At 49.7% G+C, this 24,983-nt stretch overlaps 2 protein-coding genes across 9 annotated transcripts in view; one reads left to right on the top strand and one right to left on the bottom strand.

Annotated features, from left to right (window-relative positions):
- Nucleotides 1-6,965, top strand: part of LOC142257076 (cryptochrome-1-like) — a 37,890-nt gene extending 30,925 nt beyond the window's left edge. For 6 of the 7 annotated variants that reach the window (XM_075329146.1, XM_075329145.1, XM_075329143.1 and 3 more), the window contains exons 10-11: nt 13-245; nt 6,479-6,965. In XM_075329146.1, coding sequence (XP_075185261.1) covers nt 13-245; nt 6,479-6,525 — 280 coding nt within the window. In that variant the 3' untranslated portion in view covers nt 6,526-6,965. The remainder of the gene's footprint in view (nt 1-12; nt 246-6,478) is intronic. The other variant, XM_075329149.1, reaches the window with a different exon arrangement.
- Nucleotides 6,966-9,806: 2,841 nt separating this feature from the next.
- FOXRED1 (FAD dependent oxidoreductase domain containing 1) lies at nt 9,807-24,924 on the bottom strand. 2 transcript variants are annotated; one of them, XM_075328591.1, is made up of 12 exons: nt 24,729-24,924; nt 17,323-17,543; nt 16,933-17,043; nt 15,964-16,082; nt 12,959-13,053; nt 12,780-12,881; nt 12,402-12,478; nt 12,114-12,274; nt 11,907-12,036; nt 11,038-11,142; nt 10,661-10,916; nt 9,807-10,320 (listed from the first exon to the last, which is right to left on the bottom strand). In XM_075328591.1, the coding sequence occupies exons 1-11, from the start codon at nt 24,865-24,867 to the stop codon at nt 10,662-10,664; spliced, it is 1,515 nt and encodes a 504-aa protein (XP_075184706.1). In that variant the 5' UTR covers nt 24,868-24,924; the 3' UTR covers nt 9,807-10,320; nt 10,661. The 2 variants fall into 2 exon arrangements, with proteins under 2 accessions (XP_075184706.1, XP_075184707.1); XM_075328592.1 differs by lacking the exon at nt 24,729-24,924 and having other exon boundaries at nt 17,310-17,395.
- Nucleotides 24,925-24,983: the final 59 nt, after the last annotated feature.

Here is a 24,983-nt window from a genome sequence, read left to right as displayed (position 1 = left end):
TCCTTGTGGTAGGAAATATTTGCCGATCTTGAGGAAGTTCCCAGCTGAGTACATATACGAGCCGTGGAAATCCCCCCGCAGCATGCAGGAGCGCGCCGGCTGCATCATCGGGAAGGACTACCCCAAACCCATAGTGGAGCACGGGTCTGTGAGCAAGCGAAACATCCAGCGCATGAAGGCTGCGTACGCCCGGAGGTCGGGGAGTGTCGGGGAGGACGGGCCACAAAGCTCCAGCAAGAAAAAGGGTGAGAGCAGGTTCAGGGTGACAGGTGAACTACAGGGCGCAGCAAACATCGGGGACCTAACACAGCTTCACCGACTGGTGGGGTCTGACTTCTCTTATTGGCTCACTCCTTCATGCTTTACACTGCAGCTCTGCTTGTTTAGAATGCCGGCTGTGTACAAGTTCAGACCTTTGTCGGTGCACACAGGTGCTTTCCCACGTGAGGGGCTTCTCCACAATGACGTATGCATTACACAGTACAGGTGATAGATGGCGGGGTGACTCTGAACCATGTCACAGGTGCTTGCTGTCAGTGAACGGCAACATTCAAAGCATGAAGGATCGCACAGCCCTCCGTATGTCCACACAGCTGCAGGGCTTGTTACAGTGTTAGGCCATGTGCGCACGTACATGGTGAAATTCCTGCAGTGATTTGGCAGTGCATGTGCGCTTCAAATTGCTGCACAAACACTGCTTAATGGATCCGGTGTGTCGGCAGAATAGATGCCGATTTCATGCGCGCTGGATGCCGCCCCCACCATAGACAGAGCAGGAGCAGCATCCAAAGCGCACAAAACAATTGACATGCTGCATTTTTGAACGCACGGATTTGGGTCAAAATTTTAGCACCTAAATCACTGCGTACAAAAAAGCAACGTACGAATGGATTATGCACAATCTACATAGATTGTGCTGGGGACGCAGGACGCATGCATTTACGCTGCAGTGCAATACGCAGCATAAATGCATGAAATTACGTGCGCACAAGCCCTAACAGTGCATCACTGCTACCGCACCTGAGCAGACGGACACGATGAATCCGGGCCAGACCGGCCATATTCACCGACAATAAAAATGAACACATTTTATTGAAATCTTCCCATTTTTAAACCTAATTTTTCAATGTATGAATCACAAGTCCTCATAGGAGCAGGAAAGTGTCATTTATCTGTCTATAGGATATAATGTGACGCCTCGGTATAAATGGACATATGATGTGTTCACTGGACACGGATCATTATAGATATAGCAATGAGACTTCTAGCCACGGGGCTTATAGCCACGGGGCTTATAGAGCAATGAGACTTATAGCCACGGGGCTTATAGAGCAATGAGACTTATAGCCACAGGGCTTATAGAGCAATGAGACTTATAGCCACAGGGCTTATAGAGCAATGAGACTTATAGCCACAGGGCTTATAGAGCAATGAGACTTATAGCCACGGGGCTTATAGAGCAATGAGACTTATAGCCATGGGGCTTATAGATATAGCAATGAGACTTATAGCCATGGGGCTTATAGATATAGCAATGAGACTTATAGCCATGGGGCTTATAGATATAGCAATGAGACTTATAGCCATGGGGCTTATAGATATAGCAATGAGACTTATAGCCACGGGGCTTATAGATATAGCAATGAGACTTATAGCCACGGGGCTTATAGAGCAATGAGACTTATAGCCATGGGGCTTATAGATATAGCAATGAGACTTATAGCCATGGGGCTTATAGATATAGCAATGAGACTTATAGCCATGGGGCTTATAGATATAGCAATGAGACTTATAGCCATGGGGCTTATAGAGCAATGAGACTTATAGCCATGGGGCTTATAGAGCAATGAGACTTATAGCCACGGGGCTTATAGAGCAATGAGACTTATAGCCATGGGGCTTATAGAGCAATGAGACTTATAGCCATGGGGCTTATAGATATAGCAATGAGACTTATAGCCATGGGGCTTATAGATATAGCAATAAGACTTATAGCCATGGGGCTTATAGATATAGCAATGAGACTTATAGCCATGGGGCTTATAGATATAGCAATGAGACTTATAGCCATGGGGCTTATAGATATAGCAATGAGACTTATAGCCATGGGGCTTATAGATATAGCAATGAGACTTATAGCCACGGGGCTTATAGATATAGCAATGAGACTTATAGCCACGGGGCTTATAGAGCAATGAGACTTATAGCCATGGGGCTTATAGATATAGCAATGAGACTTATAGCCATGGGGCTTATAGATATAGCAATGAGACTTATAGCCATGGGGCTTATAGATATAGCAATGAGACTTATAGCCATGGGGCTTATAGAGCAATGAGACTTATAGCCATGGGGCTTATAGAGCAATGAGACATATAGCCACGGGGCTTATAGAGCAATGAGACTTATAGCCATGGGGCTTATAGAGCAATGAGACTTATAGCCACGGGGCTTATAGAGCAATGAGACTTATAGCCATGGGGCTTATAGATATAGCAATGAGACTTATAGCCATGGGGCTTATAGATATAGCAATGAGACTTATAGCCATGGGGCTTATAGAGCAATGAGACTTATAGCCATGGGGCTTATAGAGCAATGAGACTTATAGCCATGGGGCTTATAGAGCAATGAGACTTATAGCCACGGGGCTTATAGAGCAATGAGACTTATAGCCATGGGGCTTATAGATATAGCAATGAGACTTATAGCCATGGGGCTTATAGATATAGCAATGAGACTTATAGCCATGGGGCTTATAGATATAGCAATGAGACTTATAGCCATGGGGCTTATAGAGCAATGAGACTTATAGCCATGGGGCTTATAGAGCAATGAGACTTATAGCCACGGGGCTTATAGAGCAATGAGACTTATAGCCATGGGGCTTATAGAGCAATGAGACTTATAGCCATGGGGCTTATAGATATAGCAATGAGACTTATAGCCATGGGGCTTATAGATATAGCAATAAGACTTATAGCCATGGGGCTTATAGATATAGCAATGAGACTTATAGCCATGGGGCTTATAGATATAGCAATGAGACTTATAGCCATGGGGCTTATAGATATAGCAATGAGACTTATAGCCATGGGGCTTATAGATATAGCAATGAGACTTATAGCCACGGGGCTTATAGATATAGCAATGAGACTTATAGCCACGGGGCTTATAGAGCAATGAGACTTATAGCCATGGGGCTTATAGATATAGCAATGAGACTTATAGCCATGGGGCTTATAGATATAGCAATGAGACTTATAGCCATGGGGCTTATAGATATAGCAATGAGACTTATAGCCATGGGGCTTATAGAGCAATGAGACTTATAGCCATGGGGCTTATAGAGCAATGAGACATATAGCCACGGGGCTTATAGAGCAATGAGACTTATAGCCATGGGGCTTATAGAGCAATGAGACTTATAGCCACGGGGCTTATAGAGCAATGAGACTTATAGCCATGGGGCTTATAGATATAGCAATGAGACTTATAGCCATGGGGCTTATAGATATAGCAATGAGACTTATAGCCATGGGGCTTATAGAGCAATGAGACTTATAGCCATGGGGCTTATAGAGCAATGAGACTTATAGCCATGGGGCTTATAGAGCAATGAGACTTATAGCCACGGGGCTTATAGAGCAATGAGACTTATAGCCATGGGGCTTATAGAGCAATGAGACTTATAGCCACGGGGCTTATAGAGCAATGAGACTTATAGCCACGGGGCTTATAGAGCAATGAGACTTATAGCCATGAGGCTTAGGGCTGCTTCTCACTTGCGAGTTTCTCGCAGTAGAGCAATGTGAGAAAATCTCGCATTGGAATCGGGCACATGTTAGTGAATGATTCAGCTCTCATCTGCGATTTTTTTTCTCAGTCCAAATCGGACTGAGCATGCTGCTTTTTTGCGAGTTTCTACTGCGAGTCTCTCCAATGCAAGTCTATGGGAGCGTGTAAATAATCGGATGTCACGGGACGGCACTCACACCATCCTAGTGACATCCGATTTTCTAAATACATTTCTCGCATGTTTCCTAAAACACTGGAAACGAGTGATGTCTCACAATGTCTGTCAATCACTATTCTCTGTCAGTCGGTCTCTCCCTCTCGGTCTCTATTCTCTCTCTGTTGGTCCGTCACTATCTCTGTCCCTCTCACAGTCTGTCGGTCATTTTCCCCTCCTCTCTCATACTCACCGATCCCCGATGCGGCGCTGCACGGCATTCACACTGCTGTGGCGGCTTTTACTATTTTGAAAAAGCCGGCCGCTCATTAAACAATCTCGTATTCCCTGCTTTCCCCGCCCACAGGCGCCTATGATTGGTTGCAGTGAGACACGCCCCCACGCTGAGTGACAGGTGTCTCACTGCAACCAATCACAGCAGCCGGTGGGCGGGTCTATACTGTGCAGCGAAATAAATAATTAAAAAAACCCGGCGTGCAGTCCCCCAATTTTAATACCAGCCAGATAAAGCCATACGGCTGAAGGCTGGTATTCTCAGGATGGGGAGCCCCACGTTATGGGGAGCCCCCCAGCCTAACAATATCAGTCAGCAGCCGCCCAGAATTGCCGCATACATTAGATGCAACAGTTCTGGGACTATACCCGGCTCTTCCCGATTTGCCCTGGTGCATTGGCAAATTGGGGTAATAAGGAGTTAATGGCAGCCCATAGCTGCTACTAAATCCTAGATTAATCATGTCAGGCGTCTCCCCGAGATACCTTCCATGATTAATCTGTAAGTTACAGTAAATAAACACACACCTGAAAAAATCATTTATTAGAAATAAAAAACACTAACAAATTCCCTGGTTCACCAATTTAATAAGCCCCAAAAAGCCCTCCATGTCCGGCGTACTCCAGGATGGTCCAGCGTCGCTTCCAGCTCTGCTGCATGGAGGTGACCGGAGCTGCAGAAGACACCGCTGCTCCTGTCACCTCCACGCAGCAACTGAGGTGAGTAGCGCAATCAGCTGAGCTGTCACTGAGGTTACCCGCGGCCACTCAGGGGATTAGCGGTCACCGGTGAGTCCTTCACAGGTGACCGCTAATCAGGACGCGGCACAGACAGAGCCGCAGCATGACAATGAAGTTGGGTGAAGTTCCCCCGAGTTCATTCTGATCGTGCGGCTCTGTCTGTGTCTGCTGTCATCTGCCATTCAGCTCTGCTACATGGCTGTCTGTGTCTGCTGTCATCTGCCATTCAGCTCTGCTACATGGCTGTCTGTGTCTGCTGTCAGCGGCAGAGCTGAATGGCAGATGACATAGTAAAAATTACACATTACACACGCTAGTAAAATCATTAATTTATTCAGAAAAAGCATCGCACTTGCGTTGCACTCGCACCCAACGTGAACTAAAATCAGCCGAGTTTTTTTCAGCCCAGTCGGACCGATTTTACTCGCATAGATGTGTTTCCAGCCTTATAGATAAAGCCATGTGACTTATAGCCATGGGGCTTATAGATAAAGCCATGTGACTTATAGCCATGGGGCTTATAGATAAAGCCATGTGACTTATAGCCATGGGGCTTATAGATAAAGCCATGTGACTTATAGCCATGGGGCTTATAGATAAAGCCATGTGACTTATAGCCATGGGGCTTATAGATAAAGCCATGTGACTTATAGCCATGGGGCTTATAGATAAAGCCATGTGACTTATAGCCATGGGGCTTATAGATAAAGCCATGTGACTTATAGCCATGGGCCTTATAGATAAAGCCATGTGACTTATAGCCATGGGGCTTATAGATAAAGCCATGTGACTTATAGCCATGGGGCTTATAGATAAAGCCATGTGACTTATAGCCATGGGGCTTATAGATAAAGCCATGTGACTTATAGCCATGGGGCTTATAGATAAAGCAATGTGACTTATAGCCATGGGGCTTATAGATAAAGCAATGTGACTTATAGCCATGGGGCTTATAGATAAAGCCATGTGACTTATAGCCATGGGGCTTATAGATAAAGCAATGTGACTTATAGCCATGGGGCTTATAGATAAAGCCATGTGACTTATAGCCATGGGGCTTATAGATAAAGCAATGTGACTTAAATCACCCGAGGACTTGTGATTAATACACTGAAAAACTAGGTTTAAAATTGTAAAAATTATTCATTTTTATAGTCATAAAGAAACACTTTTCCAACTTTTCTAGAGGTCTGCTCCGTGGAGTTCACATTTATTGTGGGGTTTGAATGCGCAAATCTGGAAATTGATTTCAACATATTCACTGACAGCAAGCAGCTATCTCGTCTGCTAGAAGGTTGTTGCATTTTATTTGCAAAAGAGAGAAAACTCCTTTCGCTTGTCAGAAGTGACTGTTGCCAGCAGAAATCTCCAATGCGGGGTCTCCAGCTGCTCCTAAAGTACAACCCCCACATTCCCCCCCAAATTCTGGGGGTTGTAGTTTGGCAGCACTGGCCGTGCACAGTTAGATGTGATGTGGATCCTTCCTCGCAGGTGTGAAGAGGACGGCGTCAGTGGCTGAGTTCTTCAAAAAGAAGTGAAATGGTGCAGAAAGAAAAGGAAGCAATGGCTGCAAGAAAAGGCGATGAACCTCGCGGCTCCAAGAACATAGAGCCATCGCAGCAGCAGCGGATGTGCACCCCTCGTGTGGCGGTGACCGCCATTATCGGCGCTGCAGTGTCTGTTTGCACGGTGGATGCAAAGTACCGCTCTGTGGGTGCATCTTATTGTGGTGCATATTGGGGGACCCTGCCCCTGAGCGCAGGTAATGGAGGGTCCGGGGCGAGTCGCTGCTGGTTATGAACTCATTGGATCTAGAGCATTTAATACTGTTTGCATTACCTTCTTCCTCCTCTTCAGGCTAGCTATATTTTTGTCAAACCTTTTATGTACAACTTTTTAGCTCAAAAAGTCTCATGTTCTGCTAAAATTTTATAAAATTTATACAAATTTTAATAAAATTTATATAAATAAAAATAAAGTTCAGGTGTCCATAAAAATCACTTCCAGGTGCGGTGGGGGTACGGGGCCATCTGCACAAAAAATTAGCAACGTGATACAGTCAATGCATCAATCAAAAACATATGTGAACTCCAAACTGCGGCAACAATGGAGGACACGTATCAACAAGACACCTGCAGCAACAATGGCGGACACGTATCAACAAGACACCTGCAGCAACAATGGCGGACACGTATCAACAAGACACCTGCGGCAACAATGGAGGACACGTATCAACAAGACACCTGCAGCAACAATGGAGGACACGTATCAAAAAGACACCTGCAGCAACAATGGAGGACACGTATCAACAAGACACCTGCAGCAACAATGGAGGACACGTATCAAACAGACACATGCAGCAACAATGGAGGACACGTATCAAAAAGACACCTGCAGCAACAATGGGGAACACGTATCAACAAGACACCTGCGGCAACAATGGAGGACACGTATCAAAAAGACACCTGCAGCAACAATGGGGAACACGTATCAACAAGACACCTGCAGCAACAATGGGGAACACGTATCAACAAGACACCTGCAGCAACAATGGAGGACACGTATCAAAAAGACACCTGCAGCAACAATGGAGGACACGTATCAAAAAGACACCTGCAGCAACAATGGGGAACACGTATCAACAAGACACCTGCAGCAACAATGGAGGACACGTATCAACAAGACACCTGCAGCAACAATGGCGGACACGTATCAAAAAGACACCTGCAGCAACAATGGGGAACACGTATCAACAAGACACCTGCAGCAACAATGGGGAACACGTATCAACAAGACACCTGCAGCAACAATGGAGGACACATATCAACAAGACACCTGCAGCAACAATGGGGAACACGTATCAACAAGACACCTGCAGCAACAATGGAGGACACGTATCAACAAGACACCTGCAGCAACAATGGAGGACACGTATCAACAAGACACCTGCAGCAACAATGGCGGACACGTATCAACAAGACACCTGCAGCAACAATGGCGGACATCTGCAGCAACAAGACATCTGCAGCAACAATGGAGGACACGTATCAACAAGACACCTGCAGCAACAATGGCGGACATCTGCAGCAACAATGGCGGCCACGAATCAAAAAGACATCTGCAGCAACAATGGCGGCCACGAATCAAAAAGACATCTGCAGCAACAATGGCGGATACGAATCAAAAAGACATCTGCGGCAACAATGGCGGACGCGTATCAAAAAGACACCTGCAGCAACAATGGCGGATACGAATCAAAAATACACCTGCAGCAACAATGGCGGATACGAATCAAAAATACACCTGCAGCAACAATGGCGGACACGTATCAAACAGACATCTGCAGCAACAATGGCGGACACGAATCAAAAAGACATCTGCAGCAACAATGGCGGATACGAATCAAAAAGATACCTGCAGCAACAATGGCGGACACGTATCAAAAATACATCTGCAGCAACAATGGCGGACACGAATCAAAAAGACATCTGCAGCAACAATGGCGGATACGAATCAAAAAGATACCTGCAGCAACAATGGCGGACACGTATCAAACAGACATCTGCAGCAACAGTGGCGGACACGTATCAAAAATACACCTGCAGCAACAATGGCGGACACGTATCAAAAATACATCTGCGGCAACAATGGCGGCCACATATCAAAAATACACCTGCAGCAACAATGGCGGTCACGAATCAAAAAGACATCTGCGGCAACAATGGGGAACACGTATCAAAAATACACCTGCAGCAACAATGGGGAACACGTATCAAAAATACACCTGCAGCAACAATGGCGGCCACGAATCAAAAAGACACCTGCAGCAACAGTGGCGGACACGTATCAAAAATACACCTGCAGCAACAATGGCGGCCACGAATCAAAAATACACCTGCAGCAACAATGGCGGCCACGAATCAAAAATACACCTGCAGCAACAATGGCGGCCATGAATCAAAAAGACACCTGCAGCAACAATGGCGGCCACGAATCAAAAAGACACCTGCAGCAACAATGGCGGCCACGAATCAAAAATACACCTGCAGCAACAATGGCGGCCATGAATCAAAAAGACACCTGCAGCAACAATGGCGGACACGTATCAAAAAGACATCTGCGGCAACAATGGGGAACACGTTCCAAAAAGACAAGGAACGTTCTGGGAAAATGGACTTAAACCCCACAAATGATGACTCTTTTTGTCAAATATTTTTTGTTACAATATATTTTAAAATAAATGTGGATTAACTATTCAGTAAAAGGAAACCCCCCCCCCCCCCCCCCAAGTTAGAAGAATGGCTGCGTCTGCAGCAGAACCCATCACTGTTTGCTACATACGGGGGCCGCAGACAGTATAGAGGGTAATGTACCTAATAGAGCTAGTTCTTCCCGCTGAGGGTCTGCTTCAATTGCATCCAGGCCGTGGAGGACTCTGCGCTGACACATTGTAACAACTGTGGAGACTGCAGATGTGCTAAGCTCAAAAGAGATCGTCTTCACCAGATCCAATAGTCACAAACCTTCAGCTGTAAGACGTATTATTAATATGCAGACCCCAGAAAGAAGATGGATTCTATTCACCGACAGGGAGCAGAGATCTGAAGAAGGCCACAGAGTAGAAAGTAACTGCCTGGATGCCCCCATTATATTCCTGACACCCCCCCCCCCCCAATGTCGGCTCATGCACCCGCAGCTGTCACAGAAGACACGGCCAGGGGCATGCACCCATGATGGTCTCTGACCATGGAAACGTGTCACCTGATAATCCAGAGAGGATTAGATCCCGATCCCTGTAATAAGCCGATCACACAAAGGATCCGGTAATCATAAAAATATATTGTGTTTATTGTAAATAAGCATCTTATGAGGAACTACCAGCGGTGATCCTCTGTAGCCCCCGATACATTCCAAGCACGACTCGTAGGTCTTCATTTGGAAAGGAATTCCCTATGACAACTCCTCCTGGCCTTGTGCTCGGACCAGTCATTCTCATAGATCCTCGCTACAAACGTCACAAGTAGAAAAAGCAGCAATTTCTCCGAGACCCAGAATGACCTTAGGACAACAGAGAACGGGTGCAGGAAGAGTTGCCATGGGGTCACCTCTTCCTTAAGGTGATTTTCTGGCTGTTCCCCTTTAATTACAGTTTGCAGCAGATTGTACAATTAACCACATTCATACACGTCTGATGTGAGGTCTTTGATTGGCGGTGTTATCCCTGAAGGTGGCGCCGTCGGCCTCCATCTTTGTCTCATTTTATTGTAATTTTGGCAGCAGCGAATATGGACGGCTCCGAATATGGAGGCAGCGATTGTGATCTCCCGTCCTCTCTGTGGAGACAAGACATCTTAAACATCAAAGAAGATTGCAAAGGGTTAAAATGCACCCCTCAGCCCACTAGTACCAAAGTTGGGGTCACCCAGCTTTCCACATGCCCTGAATGGCATATCTATCCTTGTGTTAATGAAATACAGGAATTCTTTGAGTGTCAGTCTTTACTTCACCACACAGATTGCATTCATGAATCAGGAGGCTCAGGATGAGCACAAGGACAATCACAGGTGTGTGTAACAGGCATTGCTTTATCATCAGTGCAGTGCCACATGAGACCGCGATGTGCAGAGAGGTTGTCGGGGTGCAGATCGGACCAGCGCCCCATCCCCCGCTCACCTCACACAATGTTCTTCTCCATGATGGGTTGTTGAGAGATAAAACGCTGGAACCCGAAAGATTCGAGGTCCAATGTGGTAAACTGTCCGCTGTTCAGCAGCTCCGCCACCGCGCGGCCCACGGCCGGAGCCTGCTGCAAGCCGTGCCCGCTGAACCCGCAGGCAAAGTAAAGGTTCTGCACCAGCGGGTGGATGCCGATGACACCGTTCTGGTCATACGTGTTGTAGTCATAAAATCCGGCCCAGGCCGACTTCACCTGCACGAGAGACGCCGCGTAATTACAGACACGAGCCGCTGCCCGCAGGAGGCAGAAAAGGTCCGCAGCGGATGAGGAAAGAGATGATGGGAGCCATTGTGATGTAGGACCTCGGACGTACCTTTAGGGACTCGAATACGGGCACTCTATGCGCCAGAAGCGGCCAGACCTTCTGCTGGAAATACTCGTGGTCCACGTCCAGGTTACTGGTGTCCGGCTCCTCCTCCTGCGCAGAAGAAAGACATTTATTGCAGCGGCTGCTACTCCACCTGCGCTGCCAGTGGTTCTCTGCCTACGCTGCCGCCGCTCCTCCGCCTGTGTTGCCGCTGGTTCTCTGTCTGCTCTGCAGCTGCTCCTCTCTGCGCTGCCGCTGATTCCCCCCCCGCGCTGCTGCCGGTTCTCTGCTGCTGCTCCCCCGCCTGCGCAGCTGCCGGTTCTCTGCCGCGGCTGCTTCTCCTGCGCTGCCGCCAGTTCTCTGCCTGCTTTGCCGCTGCTCCCCCCCCTGCACTGCCACAGGTTCTCTGCCGCTGCTCCCCTCCTGCGTTGCCACTGGTTTTCTGCCGCTGCTCCCCTCCTGCGTTGCCACCGGTTCTCTGCCGCTGCTCCCCCTCCCTGTGCTGCCACCGGTTCTCTGCCGCTGCTCCCCCTCTGCGCTACCACCGGTTCTCTGCCGCTGCTCCTCCGCATGCGCTGCTGCTGGTTTTCTGCCTGCTCTGCCGCTGCTCCTCCCCATGCGCTGCCGCCGGTTCTCTGCCTGCTCTGCCGCTTCTCCCCCCCTGCGCTGCCGCCGGTCCTCTGCCGCTGCTCCTCCCCCTGCGCTGCCGCCGGTCCTCTGCCGCTGCTCCTCCCCCTGCGCTGCCGCCGGTTCTCTGCCTGCTCTGCCGCTTCTCCCCCCCTGCGCTGCCGCCGGTCCTCTGCCGCTGCTCCTCCCCCTGCGCTGCCGCCGGTTCTCTGCCTGTGCTGACACTCCCTGCGCACAGCGCCACTCACCTCCGGGGGAGAGAGGCCCCCAATGTAGTTTCCTCCCATCCCCTCCCTCCTGAAATAAACCCCAGAGCTGTCGATCAGCATCGGGCAGTCCAGGCCGGGCCCAGCAGGACAGTGGAACATGTAGATGTATCTGGAGGAGAAGTCACATGACCCTGAATACAAATGCCGCAGGGTTAGACCCGCGCAGGATGATGAGGGTGATGATACCTCTTTCTGGGCTCTACAGGAAGTCTGACGTTTTCATAGCTGCCGGGGTTCCCGCGCCCGATCCCAACCATCTCGGCCACTTTTGAAGACCAAGCGCCGGCGGCATTGACGACCGCCATACAGTCCACGGGCTGGTTCTCTAAGCTGTTCTGCGTCTGAACCTGGGAATATCACAATGTCCTGGATTTTAAAAAACTACAAAAATCAGAATGATCAGAATATTAAAAAACTAGAACAATGTTCCATGAGACCTCAGCGGTCGCAGAGCTGCGCCCGGAGAACACTCACTATGGCTTGTTTGATGATTTTGCAGGTCACCAGCTCGCCGTCCGCTGTCAGCATTTTTTGCTTCACAGAGTTGAACCCTACAAAAAGTAACATTTTACCTGACGTCCGGCATTCTGGGACATGTAGTGCTACCTCGGCAGCTCCAGCATTGTATAGTGCAGAGCGGCTGCAGTGCTGCCATCCAGTGGTCATTATCGGTGCTGTATATATTAATGATGTGTTGGTGTAACATCGGGTGGAACGCACAGAGCGGTGATAGCTGAAGCTCTGCCCTCACATAAGGACGTGCAGGAGACATGAGTGGGTATTTGGGGGAATCTAGTACAAAGGATCGGGGTCCTCCCTGTTCCTGCGGGTCCTGCTGTGTGCGGCACTCACCGGTCACCTCCCCGTGGCAGTGCAGGACGCCCATGGACATGGCCTTACGCCGGAGAGCAGTGAGCAGCAGCCAGGGATCAAACCAGCCCTCGTTCTCCAGCCCTGAGCACAGAGAAACCCGCAGTCATTCCAGTGATCCAGAAACCTGGTAATCCAGCACAGAGCGGAGCGGACCTCACCATAAGAGGCCAGCGCCACGTCCTGCGTACTGATCCACGGAAACTTCCTCTTCAGCTGATCCGGGGAGAGTAGCGTCACCTTGGCCCCCTGCTCCCTGCGGTGCAAGAAAATACAAAGTGTCAGCAAGACATCAACCCAAAATCAGGGCGTCACTGTCTGCTCCTGGGAAAGCTGGGTGTGAACAGGAGCGCCCGCTGTGACACCCACTGATGCGGCACTGCTGCTGTCAATGACCAGGTCTTAGCATCTCGTGGGAAATGACTTGACACCAAGTGTCTGCGGAGGACAAGTGGCCAAAACAGTCTCAGAAAAGTCCAACCCGGCTCCCGCAGACCCCGGGGGGCCCCTAACAACCGCCACCATCAGCCCTGCCGCTCACACCACCACTCACCCTGCAGCCGGCTATGAAAGCGATACATTGTAACAAACCCTCAGGACAGCAGCAGTGCTCACACTGGATACAATGTAACAAACCCTCAGGACAACAGCGCTCACACTGGATACAATGTAACAAACCCTCAGGACAGCAGCAGTGCTCACACTGGATACAATGTAACAAACCCTCAGGACAACAGCAGTGCTCACACTGGCTACAATGTAACAAACCCTCAGGACAGCAGCAGTGCTCACACTGGATACATTGTAACAAACCATCAGGACAGCAGCAGTGCTCACACTGGCTACAATGTAACAAACCCTCAGGACAGCAGCAGTGCTCACACTGGATACAATGTAACAAACCATCAGGACAGCAGCAGTGCTCACACTGGCTACAATGTAACAAACCCTCAGGACAGCAGCAGTGCTCACACTGGATACAATGTAACAAACCCGCAGGACAGCAGCAGTGCTCACACTGGATACAATGTAACAAACCATCAGGACAGCAGCAGGGCTCACACTGGATACAATGTAACAAACCCTCAGGACAGCAGCAGTGCTCACACTGGATACAATGTAACAAACCCTCAGGACAGCAGCAGTGCTCACACTGGATACAATGTAACAAACCATCAGGACAGCAGCAGTGCTCACACTGGATACAATGTAACAAACCCTCAGGACAGCAGCAGTGCTCACACTGGATACAATGTAACAAACCCTCAGGACAACAGCAGTGCTCACACTGGATACAATGTAACAAACCCGCAGGACAGCAGCAGTGCTCACACTGGATACAATGTAACAAACCATCAGGACAGCAGCAGGGCTCACACTGGATACAATGTAACAAACCCTCAGGACAGCAGCAGTGCTCACACTGGATACAATGTAACAAACCCTCAGGACAGCAGCAGTGCTCACACTGGATACAATGTAACAAACCCTCAGGACAGCAGCAGTGCTCACACTGGATACAATGTAACAAACCATCAGGACAGCAGCAGTGCTCACACTGGATACAATGTAACAAACCCTCAGGACAGCAGCAGTGCTCACACTGGATACAATGTAACAAACCCTCAGGACAGCAGCAGTGCTCACACTGGATACAATGTAACAAACCCTCAGGACAGCAGCAGTGCTCACACTGGATACAATGTAACAAACCCTCAGGACAGCAGCAGTGCTCACACCGGATACAATGTAACAAACCCTCAGGACAGCAGCAGTGCTCACACTGGCTACAATGTAACAAACCCTCAGGACAGCAGCAGTGCTCACACTGGCTACAATGTAACAAACCATCAGGACAGCAGCAGTGCTCACACTGGCTACAATGTAACAAACCCTCAGGACAGCAGCAGTGCTCACACTGGATACAATGTAACAAACCCTCAGGACAGCAGCAGTGCTCACACCGGATACAATGTAACAAACCCTCAGGACAGCAGCAGTGCTCACACTGGCTACAATGTAACAAACCCTCAGGACAGCAGCAGTGCTCACACTGGCTACAATGTAACAAACCCTCAGGACAGCAGCAGTGCTCACACTGGATTCAATGTAACAAACCACCAGGACAGCAGCAGTGCTCACACTGGATTCAATGTAACAAACCATCAGGACAGCAGCAGTGCTCACACTGGATACATTGTAACAAACCCTCAGGACAGCAGCAGGGCTCACACTGGATACAATGTAACAAACCATCAGGACAGCAGCAGTGCTCACACTGGCTACAATGTAACAAACCCTCAGGACAGCAGCAGTGCTCACACTGGATACAATGTAACAAACCATCAGGACAGCAGCAGTGCTCACACTGGATACAATGTAACAAACCATCAGGACAGCAGCAGTGCTCACACTGGCTACAATGTAACAAACCCTCAGGACAGCAGCAGTGCTCACACTGGCTACAATGTAACAAACCCTCAGGACAGCAGCAGTGCTCACACTGGCTACAATGTAACAAACCCTCAGGACAGCAGCAGTGCTCACACTGGATACAATGTAACAAACCCTCAGGACAGCAGCAGTGCTCACACTGGATACAATGTAACAAACCCGCAGGACAGCAGCAGTGCTCACACTGGCTACAATGTAACAAACCCTCAGGACAGCAGCAGTGCTCACACTGGATACAATGTAACAAACCATCAGGACAGCAGCAGTGCTCACACTGGCTACAATGTAACAAACCCTCAGGACAGCAGCAGTGCTCACACTGGCTACAATGTAACAAACCATCAGGGCAGCAGCAGTGCTCACACTGGCTACAATGTAACAAACCATCAGGACAGCAGCAGTGCTCACACTGGCTACAATGTAACAAACCCTCAGGACAGCAGCAGTGCTCACACTGGATACAATGTAACAAACCATCAGGACAGCAGCAGTGCTCACACTGGCTACAATGTAACAAACCCTCAGGACAGCAGCAGTGCTCACACTGGATACAATGTAACAAACCCTTCACAAGTGCTCTGCCTCATTACATAAACAAGAAGGTTTCCATTCAGTGACTGCAAAGATTTCCAGGACGCCCACCATTATCCGACTTATTTACAGAAGAACGGAGCGGCCCTGGTACTACAACCACTACCATCCCCGCCAGTACCTCTGCACACGGTAATTTTCTTCCAGGATCTCGGCTCCTTTCTCACTGGACAGGAAGAGGTAACCCGAAGGGTTAAACTGAATGTCAACGGGGTCTTCATTTATAATACCCAAGTACTCCTGCAATAAGAGACACGGGGGTCTGAGGGGTCCAAGATACAGGATCAGTAATGTATGTACACAGTGACTGCACCAGCAGAATAGTGAGTGCAGCTCTGGAGTATAATACAGGAGGTAACTCAGGATCAGTAATGTATGTACACAGTGACGGCACCAGCAGAATAGTGAGTGCAGCTCTGGAGTATAATACAGGAGGTAACTCAGGATCAGTAATGTATGTATGTACACAGTGACTGCACCAGCAGAATAGTGAGTGCAGCTCTGGAGTATAATACAGGAGGTAACTCAGGATCAGTAATGTAATGTATGTACACAGTGACTGCACCAGCAGAAGAGTGAGTGCAGCTCTGGAGTATAATACAGGAGGTAACTCAGGATCAGTAATGTATGTACACAGTGACTGCACCAGCAGAATAGTGAGTGCAGCTCTGGAGTATAATACAGGAGGTAACTCAGGATCAGTAATGTAATGTATGTACACAGTGACTGCACCAGCAGAATAGTGAGTGCAGCTCTGGAGTATAATACAGGAGGTAACTCAGGATCAGTAATGTATGTACACAGTGACTGCACCAGCAGAATAGTAAGTGCAGCTCTGGAGTATAATACAGGAGGTAACTCAGGATCAGTAATGTAATGTATGTACACAGTGACTGCACCAGCAGAATAGTGAGTGCAGCTCTGGAGTATAATACAGGAGGTAACTCAGGATCAGTAATGTATGTACACAGTGACTGCACCAGCAGAATAGTGAGTGCAGCTCTGGAGTATAATGCCAGGTGATATGTGACCGCACTGTGGGATTTTTGTATCAGTCCCCTTATGTTCTGTTACATTACTGGCGTCTTACATTAATGTTGCGCAGGAAATGGGCTCCAAACAGCGACATCTGGATGTTTTCTTTTCGGGAGAACTGCTGCCGGATGCCGCCTGCGGAGAGAACGGTGGAGGCGTGCGAGTACTAGGGATGAGAGAAGAGAGGGCGTTATTAGGTGACGTTACCTGGGTCTTCTCGGGTGAGTTGTGTACTCGGAGGGTGTGTGATATATTACAGATAACGGGGTCACAGACGTGCTGGCAATGGGGGGCCGCCTCGTATTCAGGGGGATGATGCGTATCACACGAGCGCTTACAAGGAAGCGCCTCAGTGTAACAGTCACGGTAAGATGTGGAGGTTCTGACAGTGCCGGCGCGGCCCGATGCTCTGTGCAGGCGGCCGCTGATCACCTGGAGGACTCACGGTCGGGTCGCGCTCCACCACCAGCACGTTGTACGCTTTCTTCTTGGTCAGCATTCGCTTCAGCCAATAAGCGACAGCCCAGCCCATGACTCCGCCTCCCACAATGACGATATCCGCGTGTTCTGGCGGGAGATGCTCCATGGATTTCAATGGTGACCAGTCGCTGCCCGGCAGAACGTCCCGCACTTTATTGTGGATCTTCTGTATTTCACCGGAAAGAACTGGGAAGAAAGCAGAAATAACAATATAATAATAATGCGAAGAAGAAAATCTGATCACCGACACCGAGAAGACGGCAACAGGAGGCAAGAGAATCAGTGATGTCATCACCAGGGGCGGAGCCGACAACCTCACACTATATACAGGCTGGTTGTCAGTATCGGGGGCGGGGCTGATGACCTCACAGTATATACAGGCTGGTTGTCAGTACTGGGGGGTGCGGCTGACGACCTCACACTATATACAGGCTGGTTGTCAGTATCGGGGGCGGGGCTGATGACCTCACAGTATATACAGGCTGGTTGTCAGTATTGGGGGCGGGGCTGACGACCTCACACTAGATACAGGCTGGTTGTCAGTATTGGGGGCGGGGCTGACGACCTCACACTATATACAGGCTGGTTGTCAGTATCGGGGGCGGGGCTGACGACCTCACACTATATACAGGCTGGTTGTCAGTATCGGGGGCGGGGCTGATGACCTCACAGTATATACAGGCTGGTTGTCAGTATCGGGGGCGGGGCTGACGACCTCACACTATATACAGGCTGGTTGTCAGTATCGGGGGCGGGGCTGACGACCTCACGCTATATACAGGCTGGTTGTCAGTATCGGGGGCGGGGCTGATGACCTCACACTAGATACAGGCTGGTTGTCAGTATCGGGGGCGGGGCTGATGACCTCACAGTATATACAGGCTGGTTGTCAGTATTGGGGGCGGGGCTGATGACCTCACACTATATACAGGCTGGTTGTCAGTATCGGGGGCGGGGCTGACGACCTCACACTATATACAGGCTGGTTGTCAGTATCGGGGGCGGGGCTGACGACCTCACGCTATATACAGGCTGGTTGTCAGTATCGGGGGCGGGGCTGATGACCTCACACTATATACAGGCTGGTTGTCAGTATTGGGGGCGGGGCTGACAACCTCACACTATATACAGGCTGGTTGTCAGTATCGGGGGCGGGGCTGATGACCTCACACTATATACAGGCTGGTTGTCAGTATTGGGGGCGGGGCTGATGACCTCACACTATATACAGGCTGGTTGTCAGTATTGGGGGCGGGGCTGATGACCTCACACTATATACAGGCTGGTTGTCAGTATTGGGGGCGGGGCTGATGACCTCACACTATATACAGGCTGGTTGTCAGTATTGGGGGCGGGGCTGATGACCTCACACTATATACAGGCTGGTTGTCAGTATTGGGGGCGGGGCTGACGACCTCACACTAGATACAGGCTGGTTGTCAGTATCGGGGGCGGGGCTGACGACCTCACACTATATACAGGCTGGTTGTCAGTATCGGGGGCGGGGCTGACGACCTCACGCTATATACAGGCTGGTTGTCAGTATTGGGGGCGGGGCTGATGACCTCACACTATATACAGGCTGGTTGTCAGTATTGGGGGCGGGGCTGATGACCTCACACTATATACAGGCTGGTTGTCAGTATTGGGGGCGGGGCTGACGACCTCACACTAGATACAGGCTGGTTGTCAGTATCGGGGGCGGGGCTGACGACCTCACAGTATACACAGGCTGGTTGTCAGTATTGGGGGCGGGGCTGACGACCTCACACTAGATACAGGCTGGTTGTCAGTATTGGGGGCGGGGCTGACGACCTCACACTATATACAGGCTGGTTGTCAGTATCGGGGGCGGGGCTGACGACCTCACACTATATACAGGCTGGTTGTCAGTATCGGGGGCGGGGCTGACGACCTCACGCTATATACAGGCTGGTTGTCAGTATTGGGGGCGGGGCTGATGACCTCACACTATATACAGGCTGGTTGTCAGTATTGGGGGCGGGGCTGATGACCTCACACTATATACAGGCTGGTTGTCAGTATTGGGGGCGGGGCTGACGACCTCACACTAGATACAGGCTGGTTGTCAGTATCGGGGGCGGGGCTGATGACCTCACACTAGATACAGGCTGGTTGTCAGTATTGGGGGCGGGGCTGACGACCTCACAGTATACACAGGCTGGTTGTCAGTATTGGGGGCGGGGCTGACGACCTCACACTAGATACAGGCTGGTTGTCAGTATCGGGGGCGGGGCTGACGACCTCACAGTATACACAGGCTGGTTGTCAGTATTGGGGGCGGGGCTGACGACCTCACACTAGATACAGGCTGGTTGTCAGTATTGGGGGCGGGGCTGATGACCTCACACTATATACAGGCTGGTTGTCAGTATCTGGGGCGGGGCTGACGACCTCACACTATATACAGGCTGGTTGTCAGTATCGGGGGCGGGGCTGACGACCTCACGCTATATACAGGCTGGTTGTCAGTATCGGGGGCGGGGCTGACGACCTCACACTATATACAGGCTGGTTGTCAGTATCGGGGGCGGGGCTGATGACCTCACACTAGATACAGGCTGGTTGTCAGTATTGGGGGCGGGGCTGACAACCTCACACTAGATACAGGCTGGTTGTCAGTATTGGGGGCGGGGCTGACAACCTCACACTAGATACAGGCTGGTTGTCAGTATCGGGGGCGGGGCTGACGACCTCACACTAGATACAGGCTGGTTGTCAGTATTGGGGGCGGGGCTGACGACCTCACACTAGATACAGGCTGGTTGTCAGTATTGGGGGCGGGGCTGACGACCTCACACTAGATACAGGCTGGTTGTCAGTATTGGGGGCGGGGCTGACGACCTCACACTATATACAGGCTGGTTGTCAGTATCGGGGGCGGGGCTGACGACCTCACGCTATATACAGGCTGGTTGTCAGTATTGGGGGCGGGGCTGATGACCTCACACTATATACAGGCTGGTTGTCAGTATTGGGGGCGGGGCTGATGACCTCACACTATATACAGGCTGGTTGTCAGTATTGGGGGCGGGGCTGATGACCTCACACTATATACAGGCTGGTTGTCAGTATTGGGGGCGGGGCTGATGACCTCACACTAGATACAGGCTGGTTGTCAGTATTGGGGGCGGGGCTGACGACCTCACACTAGATACAGGCTGGTTGTCAGTATTGGGGGCGGGGCTGACGACCTCACACTAGATACAGGCTGGTTGTCAGTATTGGGGGCGGGGCTGACGACCTCACACTATATACAGGCTGGTTGTCAGTATCGGGGGCGGGGCTGACGACCTCACGCTATATACAGGCTGGTTGTCAGTATTGGGGGCGGGGCTGATGACCTCACACTATATACAGGCTGGTTGTCAGTATTGGGGGCGGGGCTGATGACCTCACACTATATACAGGCTGGTTGTCAGTATTGGGGGCGGGGCTGATGACCTCACACTAGATACAGGCTGGTTGTCAGTATCGGGGGCGGGGCTGATGACCTCACACTAGATACAGGCTGGTTGTCAGTATTGGGGGCGGGGCTGACGACCTCACAGTATACACAGGCTGGTTGTCAGTATTGGGGGCGGGGCTGACGACCTCACACTAGATACAGGCTGGTTGTCAGTATCGGGGGCGGGGCTGACGACCTCACAGTATACACAGGCTGGTTGTCAGTATTGGGGGCGGGGCTGACGACCTCACACTAGATACAGGCTGGTTGTCAGTATTGGGGGCGGGGCTGACGACCTCACACTAGATACAGGCTGGTTGTCAGTATTGGGGGCGGGGCTGATGACCTCACACTATATACAGGCTGGTTGTCAGTATCGGGGGCGGGGCTGACGACCTCACACTAGATACAGGCTGGTTGTCAGTATCGGGGGCGGGGCTGACGACCTCACGCTATATACAGGCTGGTTGTCAGTATTGGGGGCGGGGCTGACGACCTCACACTAGATACAGGCTGGTTGTCAGTATTGGGGGCGGGGCTGACGACCTCACACTAGATACAGGCTGGTTGTCAGTATTGGGGGCGGGGCTGACGACCTCACACTATATACAGGCTGGTTGTCAGTATTGGGGGCGGGGCTGACGACCTCACACTAGATACAGGCTGGTTGTCAGTATCGGGGGCGGGGCTGACGACCTCACACTATATACAGGCTGGTTGTCAGTATCGGGGGCGGGGCTGACGACCTCACAGTATACACAGGCTGGTTGTCAGTATTGGGGGCGGGGCTGACGACCTCACGCTATATACAGGCTGGTTGTCAGTATTGGGGGCGGGGCTGACGACCTCACGCTATATACAGGCTGGTTGTCAGTATTGGGGGCGGGGCTGACGACCTCACGCTATATACAGGCTGGTTGTCAGTATTGGGGGCGGGGCTGACGACCTCACACTATATACAGGCGGGTTGTCAGTATTGGGGGCGGGGCTGACGACCTCACGCTATATACAGGCTGGTTGTCAGTATCGGGGCGGGGCTGACGACCTCACAGTATACACAGGCTGGTTGTCAGTATCGGGGGCGGGGCTGACGACCTCACAGTATACACAGGCTGGTTGTCAGTATTGGGGGCGGGGCTGACGACCTCACACTATATACAGGCGGGTTGTCAGTATTGGGGGCGGGGCTGACGACCTCACACTATATACAGGCTGGTTGTAGGGCTTTATCAGCTGATTCTCTATGGAGCAGTGCGGAGCTGATAATGACACTGACACTTTATGATGGGTTTAGTCATTAACGTTTAATATTAAGCAATAACCAGATATCTTGTGCGCACTCGTCCGCGTCCTCATTGTCAGCAGTTGTGACGCCTCGTTTACTGCACGGGGTTAATACAAGGTAACGAGTCCAGAAGTAACGAGCTGTTATTTCCCAGTTATCATCGGTCCTGTGACTTCTGATCCTCGGGTGACAACCTGTGAGGACGCTGCGCTGGGGCTCCCGCCGGTTGTCAGAGGACTTTACTGCAATCAGGTGCCAGAAAGTGACAGAACAGAAAAGTCACAGAGAGACGCAGGGAGGCGGCGACCCCGACGGGGAGAGAGATCATGTATAGTGCCGCCGAGCATGAGGGCGATATAATAAATACACTGAACAATATATCATAATCTCCCGGGAAATATAATATATATATATATATATATATATATAAAGAAACAACAAAGAGCCAGCACCAATGTGCACTAAGGCATCAAATATTCCTGTCAGGTTTCCAGGTTTTCCAGTTCTCTTTTGAATGAGCTTGCCCTCAGTTAACATGGAGTTTAAGGTTCTGTTGCCCTACTTCCTGTCCAGCTGCTTAAAAGGCCGCCTCTCAGCCCAGTCCAGTGCCTGAGTATACTGCTTGCTGTGTGCTCCTGCTTTGCTGTTTCTACTTCCTGATTGCCTTGGATTCTCCTGAAAATCTACCGACCGACTCTGGACCATACCCGGTTTGCGTCAAGCTGTGCCCGGACTCCGTCTGCCGTCTTGATCAGCACTCTGCCCGGTTCGTAACCACTCTGGACAATCCTCCCGTACGGACACTCCTGGACTATACCACTTGCCCCTTGTGTACCGGCTGCTGCGCATTTAGGCCTTCCGGGGTTGATTGCCGGACAGTCCCTGTCCAGGGGTTCGCTCTGGTGGTCTCCCTGGGGGAGTCCGGTGCGTGGCCCCGGGAATCCCCTTCGCTCCGTTGCGTAAAAGTGTTTTGTGTGTTTGTTTTACTGTGTTTATTCCCGTTGTGTATCTACCGTGTGTACATATTATATAACATCTTGTACCAAGAACTCGTCTGTTGTCATTGCCCTACGCTATCGAAATCCTCAGAACATACAGTAGTATTACAATTCCAAACTGCATTATAAAAATTTTTTTGAGATTTTTGGCAAAAAATTGCAATTTCTTGAGCTGCTTCGCCACGTCACGGCAAATCTCATTTGAAGCAGTCCTACACTAAAATATTTTTATAAAATGTGCCATGCGGCCTCACATATAAATAGCAGAACTGCTCTCAGCAGCACTCACCTGGTCTATTGCAGTCCCGTACCCATGACTGAGTCATGGCTGTGGGCGGGACAGGTCCAAGCAAATGCTGCATGAAGTATATATAGCCTGTGGACAAAGCCTGATGACCCAATGTGAACAGTCACCAAACGCCAAAATCTATACAGATGGAATACATCCCAAATTGGGGTGCATAGCAAGGTGGAGGTCAACCACCGACCAATTCAACAAAGAAACAACAAAGAGCCAGCACCAAATGTGCACTAAGGCATCAAATATTCCAAACTGCATTATAAAAATTTTTTTGAGATTTTTGGCAAAAAATTGCAATTTCTTGAGCTGCTTCGCCACGTCACGGCAAATCTCATTTGAAGCAGTCCTACACTAAAATAGTCCAGAAGTAACGAGCTGTTATTTCCCAGTTATCATCGGTCCTGTGACGTCTGATCCTCGGGTGACAACCTGTGAGGACGCTGCGCTGGGGCTCCCGCCGGTTGTCAGAGGACTTTACTGCAATCAGGTGCCAGAAAGTGACAGAACAGAAAAGTCACAGAGAGACGCAGGGAGGCGGCGACCCCGACGGGGAGAGAGATCATGTATAGTGCCGCCGAGCATGAGGGCGATATAATAAATACACTGAACAATGTATCATAATCTCCCGGGAAATATAATATATATATATATATATATATATATATATATATATATATATAAAAAATAACCTCCCAGTATATAATGGAATCTCCATATATATATCTCCATATATATATATATATATATATATATATATATATATATATATATATATATATATATATGATAATCTCCCGGTAAACATAATAATCTCCCAGTATATAATGTAATTTCTTGGTATATATATAGAAATCTCCCGGTATATAATATCTCCCGCTGTACATATAATAATCTCCCAGTATACATATAATAATCTTCTGGTATATATTATGTAATCTCCCAGTGTATAATGTAATCTCCTGCTGTACATATAATAATCTCCCAGTATATATTATGTAATCTCCCAGTATACATATAATAATCTCCCAGTATATATTATGTAATCTCCCAGTATACATATAATAATCTCCCAGTATATATTATGTAATCTCCCAGTGTATAATGTAATCTCCTGCTGTACATATAATAATCTTCCGGTATACATTATGTAATCTCCCAGTATATATAAATTCTCCTGGTATACAATGTAATCTCCAGGTATATAATAATACACTTTGCATCACTCGGTGTAGCGGGAATCTATATGGTGCAGTATATACAGACACACTGTATACCCAGCACACACACACCACTGTCCTGTATTGGGGGGTTCACTTACTTTTGGAGAACTCATCCTCCTTGAGTGAGGCTGCGGAGGTCCGGAAGCCCCTGTGTGCGGCCGCAGTGGCCCCCAGGCTCGGGCCCCCGCGGGTCAGCAGCAGCCGCGCTCCCGTCCCGCACACTCTGCTCACACCCATAGCGCCTTACACTGACTGCCACAGCAGATAGAGGATTTTCACATTCTGTGACATCATCAGGAAGCGTCGTGCTGACAGCCAATCACAGCAGTGCAGTGAAATATCGCAGGCTCCTC

The sequence above is a fragment of the Anomaloglossus baeobatrachus genome, chromosome 11 (genome assembly GCF_048569485.1).
Source record: "Anomaloglossus baeobatrachus isolate aAnoBae1 chromosome 11, aAnoBae1.hap1, whole genome shotgun sequence".
NCBI classification, from domain to species: Eukaryota; Metazoa; Chordata; class Amphibia; order Anura; family Aromobatidae; genus Anomaloglossus; species Anomaloglossus baeobatrachus.
Note: the sequence above shows the minus strand (reverse complement) of the source record. Positions and strands in the feature narration are given on the sequence as shown.